At 45.4% G+C, this 13642-nt stretch overlaps 4 protein-coding genes across 7 annotated transcripts in view; 1 reads left to right on the forward strand and 3 right to left on the reverse strand.

The window, feature by feature from the left end:
• LOC126562375 (arginine kinase) overlaps nucleotides 1–13642 on the reverse strand; it is a 310846-nt gene that overhangs the window by 280122 nt on the left and 17082 nt on the right. The window lies entirely within an intron of this gene.
• LOC126561666 (transitional endoplasmic reticulum ATPase TER94) lies at nucleotides 136–4176 on the forward strand. Its single transcript, XM_050217954.1, has 5 exons — nucleotides 136–175; nucleotides 1153–1255; nucleotides 1703–3739; nucleotides 3826–3980; nucleotides 4068–4176. The coding sequence occupies exons 1-5, from the start codon at nucleotides 159–161 to the stop codon at nucleotides 4168–4170; spliced, it is 2415 nt and encodes an 804-aa protein (XP_050073911.1). The 5' UTR covers nucleotides 136–158; the 3' UTR covers nucleotides 4171–4176.
• LOC126561113 (mucin-5AC-like) lies at nucleotides 6711–9551 on the reverse strand. Its single transcript, XM_050217059.1, has 2 exons — nucleotides 8465–9551; nucleotides 6711–8122 (listed from the first exon to the last, which is right to left on the reverse strand). Exons 1-2 carry the CDS (start codon nucleotides 9549–9551, stop codon nucleotides 6711–6713), a joined length of 2499 nt encoding a protein of 832 aa, XP_050073016.1.
• On the reverse strand, nucleotides 10985–11962 carry LOC126561115 (uncharacterized). The gene is made up of 4 exons (XM_050217060.1): nucleotides 11857–11962; nucleotides 11727–11777; nucleotides 11265–11663; nucleotides 10985–11088 (listed from the first exon to the last, which is right to left on the reverse strand). Exons 1-4 carry the CDS (start codon nucleotides 11960–11962, stop codon nucleotides 10985–10987), a joined length of 660 nt encoding a protein of 219 aa, XP_050073017.1.

Consider the following 13642-nt stretch of genomic DNA (forward strand, 5'->3'; position numbering starts at 1 on the left):
TAATTGCACGAACCGTGTGAGAGTGAGTGTGTAGAAGAAGCCTTCCATTTCACAACGAGCCAAGGAGGTTCCAAAGCGACCGAGGAGCTTGAATTGTATCTGCCGCCTAGCAGCAGCAAGAAGCCAGGGAGAAAACGGGAAAAAACCCCATTGTTGAAATGGCCGACAGCAAGAAGTGAGTAGAATATTCGCGTACATCAACGATTTGGTGTCGATTTTCCGAGGGGGTTGCCAAGTGTAGGAAGGTTATGGCAACAGAAGCAATCAAACCGGCAAAGTAGGAATCGAAAAAAAAGTAAGACGGATGGACCATGGTTACAACTTACAACAGCCTACTGTGTAGCACAAAACCGTCGGAAGTTACACGGACTTCCGATTCCGATTTTGTGATTACACAAAGAAAAGAAAGCAGAAGCGAACGCACCGTCGCCTCCTTTGCCGTGTTTGCTAGTGTGTCATATTTGTACGTAGAGGGTTTCTATTGGCTGAGCAGGCAGGCAGGCAGACAGCGAGCCAGCGAGCTGCTGTAGTGTGTGTGTCCCGGCGATACATGTGTATATGTGTGAGGAGGGGACGTCTCTTGCTTCAATTTTCGCTTGTCACGATATGCGTTACTTCGCGTAATCGTCGGTTAAAAATGCATCACACAAAAGTAAACCGTACAAGAATCCTTTTCCGCGATACGGGCAAGAAAACACGTTACAAAAATGCTCGCCTTTTGATTTTCTGCAGAAAAAAAAACGGCCGGCAATATGCTGTTTTCATTTTAGGAACTGCGACATGACCGCCGATTGTGGCTCGCTTGCTCCCATAGGAACATAAATATTGAATATTTTAAAAGAAACTTTCATTAATCATATTAAATGCGTCATCTTCTGCTAATAATTTTGAACTAAAATTGTTAAATTATGAAATATTGTGTGATATTGATTAGAAAAAGGAGCCCTTCCTGCGTATTTTTCTATGAGACGATGGTCTCTTTCTGTCCTAAGCAACAACCCATCATACACCAAAGGCTAATAACCTATGCACCTCTTGGTTACGAAAATATGACGCCTTCCTCCTTCTAAAAAGACAATTATGGAATCACAATAACACATTACATTCTTTGACCGAGCCTAACCTCTTTCACTTATTCTAATTTACTTTTAGCGAGGATTTGGCAACCGCCATCCTGAAGCGCAAGGATCGCCCGAACCGTTTGATCGTCGATGAAGCCGGCAATGATGATAATTCGGTCATTTCGTTGTCTCAGGTGAGCATTTTTCTCTCGTACATCGAAGTAGTCCTCTTTTCGTTGGCCGTTAGTAACTACAAGCGGATAAGCACGGTTGAATAGTAGGAGGAGTGTCAGATTAAAGAAAATGTTGTCATAGCTACTTGATCCTGGAAACAGAACGCAACAAATATTAGCTGTAAATTAATTGTATTTTTTTTTTCACAGTTCTTCAACCACAATTCACAAATCACAGATATGTGATTGTTTTATTATCCTTCTATTACCTTTATTTTATATTCCTTAAATTCGATTGTTTATAACTCTTGTACAGGCTATTACAAATATAGCCTATTCGTGAAATTATAGGGTTACGAATTAGAGAGGTTTTCCAAATTAAAGAAATAGAGAGAGAGAGTGAAAGATTTCACTGTATGCAATGTAATTTTATTTTTACTGAAGTTACAATTCTGTGTTATTTTATAGGCCAAAATGGACGAGCTGGAACTGTTCCGCGGTGATACGGTGCTGCTGAAGGGCAAGCGGCGAAAAGAAACCGTTTGCATCGTTCTGTCGGACGAAAACTGTCCGGATGAGAAAATTCGCATGAACCGTGTGGTGCGCAATAATTTGCGCGTGTGGCTCGGTGACGTAGTCATGATCCAATCCTGCCCGGACGTCAAGTACGGCAAGCGCGTCCACATACTCCCGATCGACGATACGGTCGAGGGACTGTCGGGCAATCTGTTCGACGTGTACTTGAAGCCGTACTTCCTCGAAGCGTACCGACCGATCCACAAGGACGATACGTTCGTCGTGCGTGGTGGTATGCGTGCGGTCGAATTTAAGGTGGTTGCGGCTGATCCGGAACCGTACTGTATTGTCGCCCCGGAGACGGTTATTCACTGCGAGGGAAATCCAATCAAGCGCGAGGAAGAGGAGGAAACGCTGAATGCGGTTGGGTACGATGATATTGGCGGATGTCGTAAGCAGTTGGCCCAGATTAAGGAAATGGTTGAGCTACCGCTGCGCCACCCTTCACTGTTCAAGGCGATCGGAGTAAAGCCACCGCGCGGTATTCTGATGTACGGTCCCCCCGGTACGGGCAAAACGCTCATTGCACGTGCCGTCGCGAACGAAACCGGTGCATTCTTCTTCCTAATTAATGGACCCGAAATTATGTCCAAACTGGCGGGTGAATCCGAATCGAACCTGCGCAAAGCGTTCGAAGAAGCGGAGAAGAATTCGCCGGCGATCATCTTCATCGACGAAATCGATGCGATTGCACCGAAGCGTGAGAAGACGCACGGCGAGGTAGAGCGACGTATCGTATCACAGCTGCTCACGCTGATGGACGGTATGAAGAAGAGTTCGCACGTAATCGTAATGGCTGCGACGAACCGGCCCAACTCGATCGATCCGGCACTGCGTCGTTTTGGACGATTCGATCGGGAGATCGATATTGGCATTCCGGATGCGACTGGCCGGCTGGAAGTGTTGCGCATTCACACGAAAAACATGAAGCTAGCGGACGATGTAGATTTGGAGCAAATTGCGGCCGAATCGCACGGTCACGTCGGTGCGGATTTGGCATCGCTCTGCTCGGAGGCAGCGTTGCAGCAGATCCGTGAGAAGATGGATCTGATCGATCTGGAAGATGATCAGATCGATGCGGAGGTGCTTAATTCGCTCGCTGTGTCGATGGAAAACTTCCGCTACGCCATGACCAAATCGAGCCCGTCGGCACTGCGCGAAACGGTGGTGGAAGTCCCGAACACAACCTGGACGGATATCGGTGGTCTGGAGAATGTGAAGCGCGAGCTGCAGGAGCTGGTACAGTACCCGGTCGAACATCCGGACAAGTTCCTGAAGTTCGGTATGCAGCCGTCGCGTGGCGTACTGTTCTACGGGCCTCCCGGTTGCGGTAAAACGCTACTGGCCAAAGCAATCGCTAACGAGTGCCAGGCAAACTTTATCTCCGTCAAGGGACCGGAACTGTTGACCATGTGGTTCGGTGAGTCGGAAGCGAATGTGCGCGACATCTTCGATAAGGCACGATCGGCTTCGCCCTGTGTGCTGTTCTTCGACGAGCTGGACAGTATTGCCAAGTCTCGTGGTGGTAATGTGGGTGATGCGGGCGGTGCGGCTGATCGCGTCATTAACCAGATTCTGACCGAGATGGATGGTATGGGTGCGAAGAAGAATGTGTTCATTATCGGTGCTACCAATCGACCGGACATTATCGATCCAGCTATCTTGCGTCCGGGTCGACTGGATCAGCTGATCTACATTCCGCTGCCGGATGAGAAATCGCGCGAAGCGATTCTCCGTGCCAATCTGCGCAAGAGCCCGGTGGCAGAGGATGTCGATCTGAACTACGTGGCGAAGGTGACGCAAGGCTTTTCCGGTGCGGATTTGACGGAAATCTGTCAGCGGGCGTGTAAGCTGGCAATCCGACAGGCGATTGAGGCGGAAATTCGTCGAGAGAGGGACCGTGCCGCTAACCAAAATTCGGCAATGGATGTAAGTTGTCGCGTGGATTTGGAGGCTGAAGGGTTGTCGGACGTTTGTCGGAAAAAAGTAATACTAATTCATTCGATTTTTCGCAGATGGATGAGGAAGATCCTGTGCCGGAGATTACGCGCGACCACTTTGAGGAAGCGATGAAGTTTGCCCGCCGTTCCGTATCAGACAACGACATCCGCAAGTACGAAATGTTCGCCCAAACGCTGCAGCAATCTCGTGGATTCGGTACCAACTTCCGGTAAGTTGTCAACTCGCTAGATTTACTTAAGGTTTTTTTTGGGGAATTATTTAACGAATTTCCTTTTTTCCGTATGTTATTTTTCAGATTCCCTTCGGGACAGGGCAGCTCAAGCTCGCAGGGACAGGGTTCGTCGCAACCGACGAGCCAAAATCCGGGCGACAATGGCGACGACGATCTCTACAGCTAGATTCCCCGGCATATTAGTAAAATCAACAGCAGCAACATCTATCCCTCCTTTATTCCCCCATTTTTACTAAACTAACCCGAGTTGGTCTCTCTGAGTCATGTGTGACAGCTGTGTGAAGTGGGTGCATGCTTGCGTGCGTGTATATTCTTGCACACACAATTAATTTTCCTTCATCACCACCTTCACACTTTTGTCCTCTCTCCTGTCCCATAGAACAGCAGGATTTGTGGTTATGAGAAGCTTTCATTTAACGTCGGATAATCGAGAGAAAGAGCAAAACAAATGACTGGTTAATAGAGCGTTTGTGTGTGAATGAGCAGTAGTAGAAGTAGTAGTGATAGTAGTCGTACTAGTAGTAGTAGTGGTAGTGGAAACCATAGCAGGAAAAGAATGTTGGGTGAAGGATAATATGAGGGACAAAAGGTGTGAGAGGGTTCGGGGGTGTAAGGTAAACGAGAAGTGAAAAGCCGATTCTACGACTGGACAGCACTAAAATGTGCTGTGTGTGTCTTTGAAGGAGACGCTCGCTCACTAAAAACAGCTACCGCTCGTGGTTAGCCTCTTATTCATAATAATGATTTTGATGAAGCAAATAAGAAATGAGATACAATTAATTCTAAGACCCCCGTAGTAGATTTTTTTCTTTTTCCTAATTTTTATCACACACACCATTTTTAAATCATTCAGTCTCATAAATAAGACACACACATGCAAACACCCTCTCTTCCGGTTAGTGATTTTGTTGTCTTACCGGCCCCCAGATCAGTTGTGGTTTTAAGAAAAAAGAAATCGAAAGGTACTCTTCATTTCGAATCATATTAATATGGCCGGCGTATATAGTAGTAAATAATGATTCAACACACTTACATATTCTTGAGTAGTAGGATTTATAAACGTCGATACTGATCCATTTCTCTTGATCATCATCCCTCTTGGTAGGGTGGGTGTGTATGTGTGAGCGTAAAAACAAGCGCCAGAATTTATCTAACCAATTGATTCACCCCTCCGATTACAGGAAGTGGTGAACACAAGCATACACGGATTCAAACTCAGAACAATGGTTGAGAGCGAAAATGCGAAAATAAACGGTACAGCAGAGCAGCAGACGCTACGAGAGAATCGAGAGTCGTATGGAGTTGAGCTAGTGTTTTCCGATGTTCCGCCTCGTTCTTCATCCTATATACACGTTGGTCACTAGGGAATCCTTGGCCTGTCGTATGTGGTTCAATCGTTTGCTCTACTAGCTTCCCGATTACAGTTCCTATTCACTTACTTAATTTAGCTTGATAATTGATTTCAATTTTCGTATCGCTGATGAATGATTGCTGAGATCACCCGAATAAGCAGGACCGCTCATATGGGACACGTATAGTCTCGTGATTCACATTTGCATTTGAAATATGGACTCAGTCCTAAACTGACGAAGACTTCTAGTTCCAGAGGAAGATGTTCTGAGCTATTGTTGACCCTTTATGCGAGAAAAGGCAATAGGTTATCAACATTACACTCGCCAGTTCTGGTCCATGTGGGCTGTGATAATGCAATCATGCCATGAGAACGATAACGGAAAAACCATTCCGAATAGCCGCTCTACGAAGCGCCCCCATTAAAAGGATTTGATGATAATGGTTTGGTTTTATGCTGGCGTTCCTTCGTGAGTGATTTAAAGGGTTTTTGCAACACGCCTAGATCGTGGTGCTGCTACATTATGTTCAATTCGAACGAACAACTGATGAAGCTCTTTGCGCGATGAAGGCTTATACTGCAAAATGTTTCTTGCGGGACAATATAGGTTGATTCTGAAGTACTGAGAAAGAAATAGCCGAAGAAGCGATATTTTTATTTCCGTTTCGAAAAAAAAGATGCCGTTTATTCATTACGACGCTTTACAATGTTCAGTTATATACAAATATTCTTATCAAACTACTACAACCCGCGCTACTCTCATAGCCAATTCCTTTGCTATGGGCGAGTTCCATTAAAGGATTAGATTGCTTATAACTTAAACAAAAGTTAAGAACGATACGGTTGTAAAGAAAATTATTCATATGGCCTTAAAATGACATACAGATAGAAAATTCTACTAAATAATAATGAACATCCATACATCAAAACGTAAAACATCCACACGGTAAAATCCGTTTCTTTTTTTGTTCATACACACAATCAATATTAATTGTAAATTAAATCAACCTCTCAACAATGGTGTGTGTCTGCCAAATTAAACTGCCTTCGTTTTACGCTGTTAAGGACACTTTTTTTTGCTCCAATTTTATACCTCTTTTTGTTGCCGCTGTACACAGCTGTTGTTTTTAAACCTATTTACACGACCTTACATAAATATATCCTTGGAATCGACCGACGACACGGTCGAAGGAAAAAGGTTTTTTTTCAATTTCAGATTAAAATGGATTACACTTTTAAAAAATCTGCAAAAAACGGAAGCTTATTTGTTTTTGTACAATTTAAAAACAGAAACTAAAACTCCATATATCTTGCGTTATTATTATATGCGTATTATACACCAAGAGATGGCCGCTTCACTTTACCCTCGAGCTGGTAATGTTTTGCTTGACGATTGCGCCCGTTGCACTGCGTGTTGTGATGGTGCTGCCGCTACGCTGCTGGACGGGCTTCTCTTCCGAAACCGGCACACTAGCAGCAGTGGTAGTAGTAGTAGTAGTAGTAGTGGCCTGCCTCCTTGGTGGTAAAGCTTTTTCGTTTTTGACTACAGCAGTAACCACCTTGGCGCTCGATGTTGAAAGAGTCGGTTTTGTTGGTCCACCATTTTGTTCCACCGGCACGCGCAGTGGTGGTTTGCTGCCTACGGTAGTGGTGCTTGTGCGGCTACTGGTACTGCTGGTTAAGATCGGCGGACCGGTGGACTGTCTGAGGCCTGTTGCTCGGGTGTTGTGGATTTGAATTTCCTTCATGCTGGCTAGCGTTGTGGCGGTTTTCTCAGACAAAGCTGATGATGTGGAGGACGATGTGGATGCAGAAGATGGCTGCGGCATCTCAATCGGTCGATTACGATTCGTACCGACCATCTCGATCGCTAGCAGATTCCATCGCTTTAAACGATCGATCAAAACGGCCGATTTTGCCTTCGGCAGCTCAAGCTCTCGCAATAGCAGAATTAGCTCCGACTGGGTGATACGATGTGGACCATCATCCTGGTCGGGTACTTGTAGTACCTTGGTGTCGCCTTGTTCGGAAACTACAGCAACAACTGGGGTATATTTTAACGTTGCAGCAGCAACCGTACTGTCGGTCAATTTCTGTGGCTGTGACTGTTGCGGTTGGGTGGCGACGATGGGTGACGCCGTAATTTTAACCGTTCGCTCAACATTGTTAGCCGTTAGGGAAGGCATATCTTTCATGTTGATGAAGCAATATCTCGATGGTTGTAGTTTCTTTTCTGGTGATGCTGCTTCCTCCTTTACAGCGGGTACTACTTTCGTTGGGAAGGAAGCTGTTGCTGCTCCATCCAGCGGGGGGGATAGTTTGAATTTGATTGCGTTACTACCACCAATCGTCATCGTCGACGAGGTTGTGGCCAGATCTTTCACATTAATGAAACCCATCCGGCCATGTGTTACCTGTACTTTCTGTTGCCGAGCGGTTAAAGTTGGTGAGCTTTTTTGTGGCTCAATCTTTACGACAGTTTGCTTCGGAACGTTGTAGGTTGGTTCGTTTTGTTCTGATTCGTTTTTCACTGCCACACCGGGTTCAATTTTTTGCAGCTCACTCGTTTTAAGATCAAGTTGCGTTGTGGATTCATCGTTCGAATCTTTCGTTGCTGGGACAACTACATTATATTCAGCAACATCATCATCATCAACATCGTCTTCAATTTCGATTTTTACGATTGTCTGCGGTAGCACGGAAGCTATCTCGGGTGGCGGAGTCGGCGGTTTTGTTTCTGGAAGACAAATGACGGACATTTCCGAAAATAGATTCGAAGCATTACAAAAAATCTCAATATTGTTGGGGGATGAATTTTCGAGCCATGGCATAAGGGAGAGATCGATAGTCGTAGAACGAAGGAGTCAGTCGTCAGCAAAGGAGAAATGTCCATCACGCGGAAGAGCAGTGATTAAGTGATTGATAAAAAAAAACGAAAGGAATAGGACTAAATGCTCTTCCTAAGGGACACCAGATAATCCCTTCCTGATACTAAATGCTCCTCTGAGGGACACCAGATAATCCCACGAATCGCGTAATCTTAATAGCATGCTGTATGTGTATTTTTTAAGGAATGAAGTAGATTCCATCACAGCAAGCCGAAACTTACCACAGTTGACCGCATCCTTGTTGAGCGAGAATACGTTCAATATACGCGGTGCGTTCGCGCTGTTCGGTGTCATCGGGCGGCGTATAATTGCGGCCGTGTTCGAGGGCAGCAGCTTTTTGCACTTTTCCAGCACAATCGTCGGTTCGGAATTGCGTAGCCGAACCTTCGTCATGCCGTACGTCAAAGGGGAACCGGTACCATCGTCATTCGGTTCGATTTTACGTTTCAACGTACCGGCGACCGGAATCGAATGCTTTTGCACAGTACTGGAAACAGTTTTCTGTGCCGGTAAGCTACGTCGCACTACCGGCTGCAAACCATTTCCCACCGGGTGTTGCTCCTTTGGTTTAACCGAATGTCCAGCGTAGGTACGAATGCTAATGGACGATACACCGTTATCCTGTTCGTCGATCCCGGACGGTGGTACACTGATCCGGCGCAGATCCGACGCACTACGGGTATGTGGTACACCGGCTGGCCGTGAGGCAAACAGTTTCGGCCGTATGGCAGATCGTAGTATGGGATATTCGATTGGGGCGTTCGAGTAGAGCGAACTTTTCTTCTCGCCCGATGGAGTGGTGCACGTCAGGCAAAAGTAACAATCGGTGGCATGATCGGCCGGTTGACTCCACAGCATCGGTATGGCGAACGGGAGCTCCGGCTTGGGGCACATGCCATTCTTCCAGCGTAGCAGCGCATTGTTGCACACATTACAGACGGACGGTGGGCCTTGCAGATAGTTTTCCTTGCTCGTACGCACCTTAAAGTATGATTCGTACGCTTCCAGCAGCGGCCGAGTCATGATCGATCGCTTGTGGTGCGACAATATGTAGAGGCCGCAGACGAAGCAGAACAAATTCTTCGGATTTTTACAGCAAACCACCTTCGACATGTTGGGGTTGGTTAAGCTTAGCATTTGAGTGGAGTTTTGTGCGTTTGCCGTCGATAGCGGTACGCTGCGTGGGCTTGCCTTGCCGTTCGGTGCACGGGCAACAGCAGCAAGGTTGTCATCCGGTGATCCGGAAGACACCACCACCCAGTCGCTGTACGTTTCGTTCGGAATCTGCTTCGTTACTGTGTGGATCATTCTGTGCCGCAGTTATTTGTGGTGTGGAATCAAACCATGCGAAGGAGAGAAAAACAATACAACTTCATTAAGGTTGCAAGTGACCCGTCCACTTACAATAATAACAGTTTCCAACAGTACCACTAAGCAAACTGATGACACACTCTCTTTGCAATGCTGCTAGTCAAACATGGACGAAGCGTTTGCCCAGTAGTACGCGTGTGTGAATTTGTGGTTTGAGCGAATCACTAATCGATGATCACATGCACTAGGAATCGCTTGGCGTACGTATTGCAACGGTTTGCGGACAACGGAGCACAGCAGGGAACGGAACTGATTTAACAATTAATAACGCTTCTATACACTTAGCAAATGATCTTCCGTTGTAGAAATGTACGATGTTTGACGTTAGCTCGTGTTGTTTACCCGCGCGGACGCTCTCAGCCGACCTGTCAAAGTGACTGCATAGGCAGTGGTCTCTTCCCGTGACGCTTTGACAGCCAGCAAGGATAAAAATAAATAGAGCAGCAAATAAGCCAGTCGCACAGTTTTGGCAAGATTTTCGGAGCAGACTGTAAAAAAGTAGCTAGTGAAAAGTGGACTTATGGACGTATTAAACATAATTTAAAGAGGATAAGTTTGTAGCCTGCAACACCATTGCCATGAAGTAAAGCGTACTACTAAAATAAGCTAGTGTACAGGACCATGAACTGGTTCGGTCCTGTACACTAGCACTAGCTCGGCTACAGATTGAACATCCACCAAAATATCATTTGCTAACCCCAGGATGATCACCACACATTCTTCGTCTTCCTCTTTTCCTGCTCAGGGTTGAGCACGCCAGGTCGCCAATTCGTTTCCAGTGAACTCGATCTAGGGCTGCATTCAATCTCCAACAGGTTTGATTCCACCTGACCTTTTTAACGAGCTCTTAATTTGATCATCGTTAGAATCTCTGAACAGCCACCAAGCTCAGCTAGCCCGTGGTTCATTCCCCGTCATCACGCCGTCAAAGATAGTCCGTAGTACACGCCGTTGGAACTATTCCGACAGCATGCTCGTCATTATCACCTAATACTGCACCCATTCCATAGTGGCCCACAAATGTCACTACGATCAGCACCACAGTGTACTTAAAGCCGTCAAAAAACCCTCCAGCTGTGATCTTTGGTAAGTAGATTTCGTACTTTATTTAAGTATCGCTCTTGAGTTTCAAAATCGACAACAGATCAGGAACTCATTTTTCACTATAATCACACTTGAACGTAATAATGAGTGCATCGTAAAATCGCTATAATACTTGATGATGATATATGATGAACACAGGAAACTACTCATGTTTGTTTGTCACTCGCCATTAGGCTCCGTTCGTCCGGTATGAAGCTTCTAGCTCAATCTGCAAGCATTTAAAATATGCAAGTTATGTACGCACAGCGTAACAATCCAATTAAATTTTACCCTAAAGCACTGCTTAAAAGTCCCAATGTCCCGGATGATGAAGATGATTGTGTACTTCCGCTGTCGAAACCGAGTGCTCGCGCGATCGTACTAAAGAAGCCTAGTAGATGAGAGCAATGGAAAAGTCCAGTCAAGATTACAAAATTGTCGTAAAAAAGATTCGCATAGCATGTGCCCATAACCTACTGAACCCGATTGGTAAAGGACGTCTCGAACTAAACCAGTTTGAGTTATGAAACAGTTCACACGAAGCGCGGATATTACGGATAAACTCACCAGTAGAAGAAGATTGCGATTCCGGCCTGGGGTTGGCGGCACCGCGTACTGGCTGACTATTGTAGGGTGAGTACGGCTGTGAGTACTCGACGGGCTGTTGCGGATAGTACGGCCGTTGCACATACATTGGTTGTTGCGGGTACTGAACTGGTGATCGCGGTTGTTGATAAACGACTTGTTGTTGGGGCTGAAGTTGTTGGTACTGAACTTGTGGTTGTTGATACGCAATCACACGGGGCTGCGGTTGTTGATACACAATCGGCTGCTGAGGTTGAACAGGAACCGGTTGTGGGACCTGTACTGGCTGCTGATACACGATCGGTGCCAAGGTTTGCTGAGTTGTGGTGTCTTCCTGTTGCGACCTTAGCAATACCGTTTGCAACGGTTGTGGTGCTTTACCTTTAAAACATCGACCCGTTTTTTAAATATATTTCTTTAAAAAAAATTATCACTCCTACGTACTTTCGTCATTATTCACTACCACGTATTTCGGTTCACTTCCATCTGAAAATGCTGTTAAACGGTGGAAAAAGACGTTATCATTAGTATCGTGAACCGAACGTGAAAAAAGAACGTATAATAAGGATCTTACCTGCCGGAAGTACTTCTACACCCGGCCCAAGCACAGGAGCACCGTGGCACGAGAACCATGCAAGAGTCAAGGTACAGAACGACAGAAGGCTCGTGGAGTAACACATGGCCGATTCACAAGCGTGCTACCACCTAAATGATCCGTCACGTTTTCGTACGAAATCAGCAGAGCATCCTCACTTTGCCAAAGTATCGCGTAGATAGGTGTTGATTAGCCAATGGAGAGGGAAACCGGTTCAGGTTTTTTAAAATATGGATTCCCGCACAAAACCCACCATCAAAACAGCCGTTAGTAGGAGACGCTACTGGACTTTGGTTTATTTAATTCATGACGACTTACAGTCTATCACTTCACTGCTGGATGTTCCTGACCCTGGCTGGGGCCTTGTTGGGAAGTACATCCATTGAGTAACAGAAGCTGTGTAGTAATATTTTTCGGAAAGAAACGAACCGTTAAATGTCCGTATCCAAAATTAGTTTTCTATCGTTGCTTTATCACTTGTTTGGTGGTAAAGTATTTTGTTTACTCTTTGATTCTGCCATACTTAAAATACCCATTGGGTAGGTTAAATTTATGAGTGTAACCACCATTTAGCGGTAAAACCAGTTGTACGGCGTCTCTCAGCTGACTGGATATCAAGTCAGGCTAGCGTTATCAATTTGCATGGTAATCGTAACATAATTTCCAGAATCTTCTTTCGGATTATATACTAATCATTCTCGTAAACCTCGTCGTCGTTGTATCAGGTTCCATCGGTTCATCCATCATACGAGGCCTTTCATTCTAACAAGAAATATCGCCATCCAAAACATGCTCGGAAAGATCTTTCTAGATCGATGGAAAGATCTCCACCAAGAGACTCCATCCACTTTGTCCAAGGTCGAATTCGTCATATATACATATGTATATATAAAAAAAACTCGGAATCAAATGGGGTCTCGCTGTTCAAAAAGCTTCAGTAGGATTCTGCAGGGTGATAATCGATCACGACGCGTCCTTTAGGGATAAGTGATCCGCATCAATAATAATTCTTTGATTTCTTTCCAATTCAATTTTTTTATCTTACAGAAAAAAACACAATAGAGGCGTTACATTTTTATTTTTTTTTGTTTTTGTATTTTTATTTTTAGTTCACTTTTGTTTGCTTACTCCATTAAATGTGTTTGTTTTTGTTTTGCTCCTGGTTTAATCTTATACCACTTATAAGCATCCACACGCTCCAAATATTAATGTGTGTCCTTGGCGGGCTTTTCCTGTTGTTGTGGTTGGCTGTACGAATATAGCGCGCGCTGTAAGTCACACACCCGCTCCCCCTTGTTTTAGTTCGAGTTCACATGGGTCCCCCGTTTTGCAACAGCCAGCTGTTATTTGATTAGTCCCCTCTCTTCTTTTCCTAACACACCGCGTCCTTTTCCCAAGGGATGAATAGATGGGTAACACCACATTCACTCACACACAGCACGATGCACACGCGTCTCAGTCCAATCCCACATCGAATCTGTGCAAGAAATGTGGTGGATGAAGTGTGTGTACGTGTGCGGCGGTGGTAGTGGTGGTGATCCTCGTCTCCTTTTGATCCTTACACTTGGTGTATAATTCCCCAGTTCCTTCCCGCAGAATGCGAATAGCCATTGATCTCGATGCAGAACAAACGTTCTTGATGCGTGGTCATGAATATCACGCATCAAGAGCACAAAACTTTATCGATATGGCTTCTCGGTCATTAAGTAGGGGAGGAGTGGGAACGAGACGCAAGAGACGTGCAAAAGGTTGAAATAGTGGGGAG

Source organism: Anopheles maculipalpis, chromosome 3RL (genome assembly GCF_943734695.1).
Source record: "Anopheles maculipalpis chromosome 3RL, idAnoMacuDA_375_x, whole genome shotgun sequence".
In the NCBI taxonomy this organism is placed as follows: domain Eukaryota; kingdom Metazoa; phylum Arthropoda; class Insecta; order Diptera; family Culicidae; genus Anopheles; species Anopheles maculipalpis.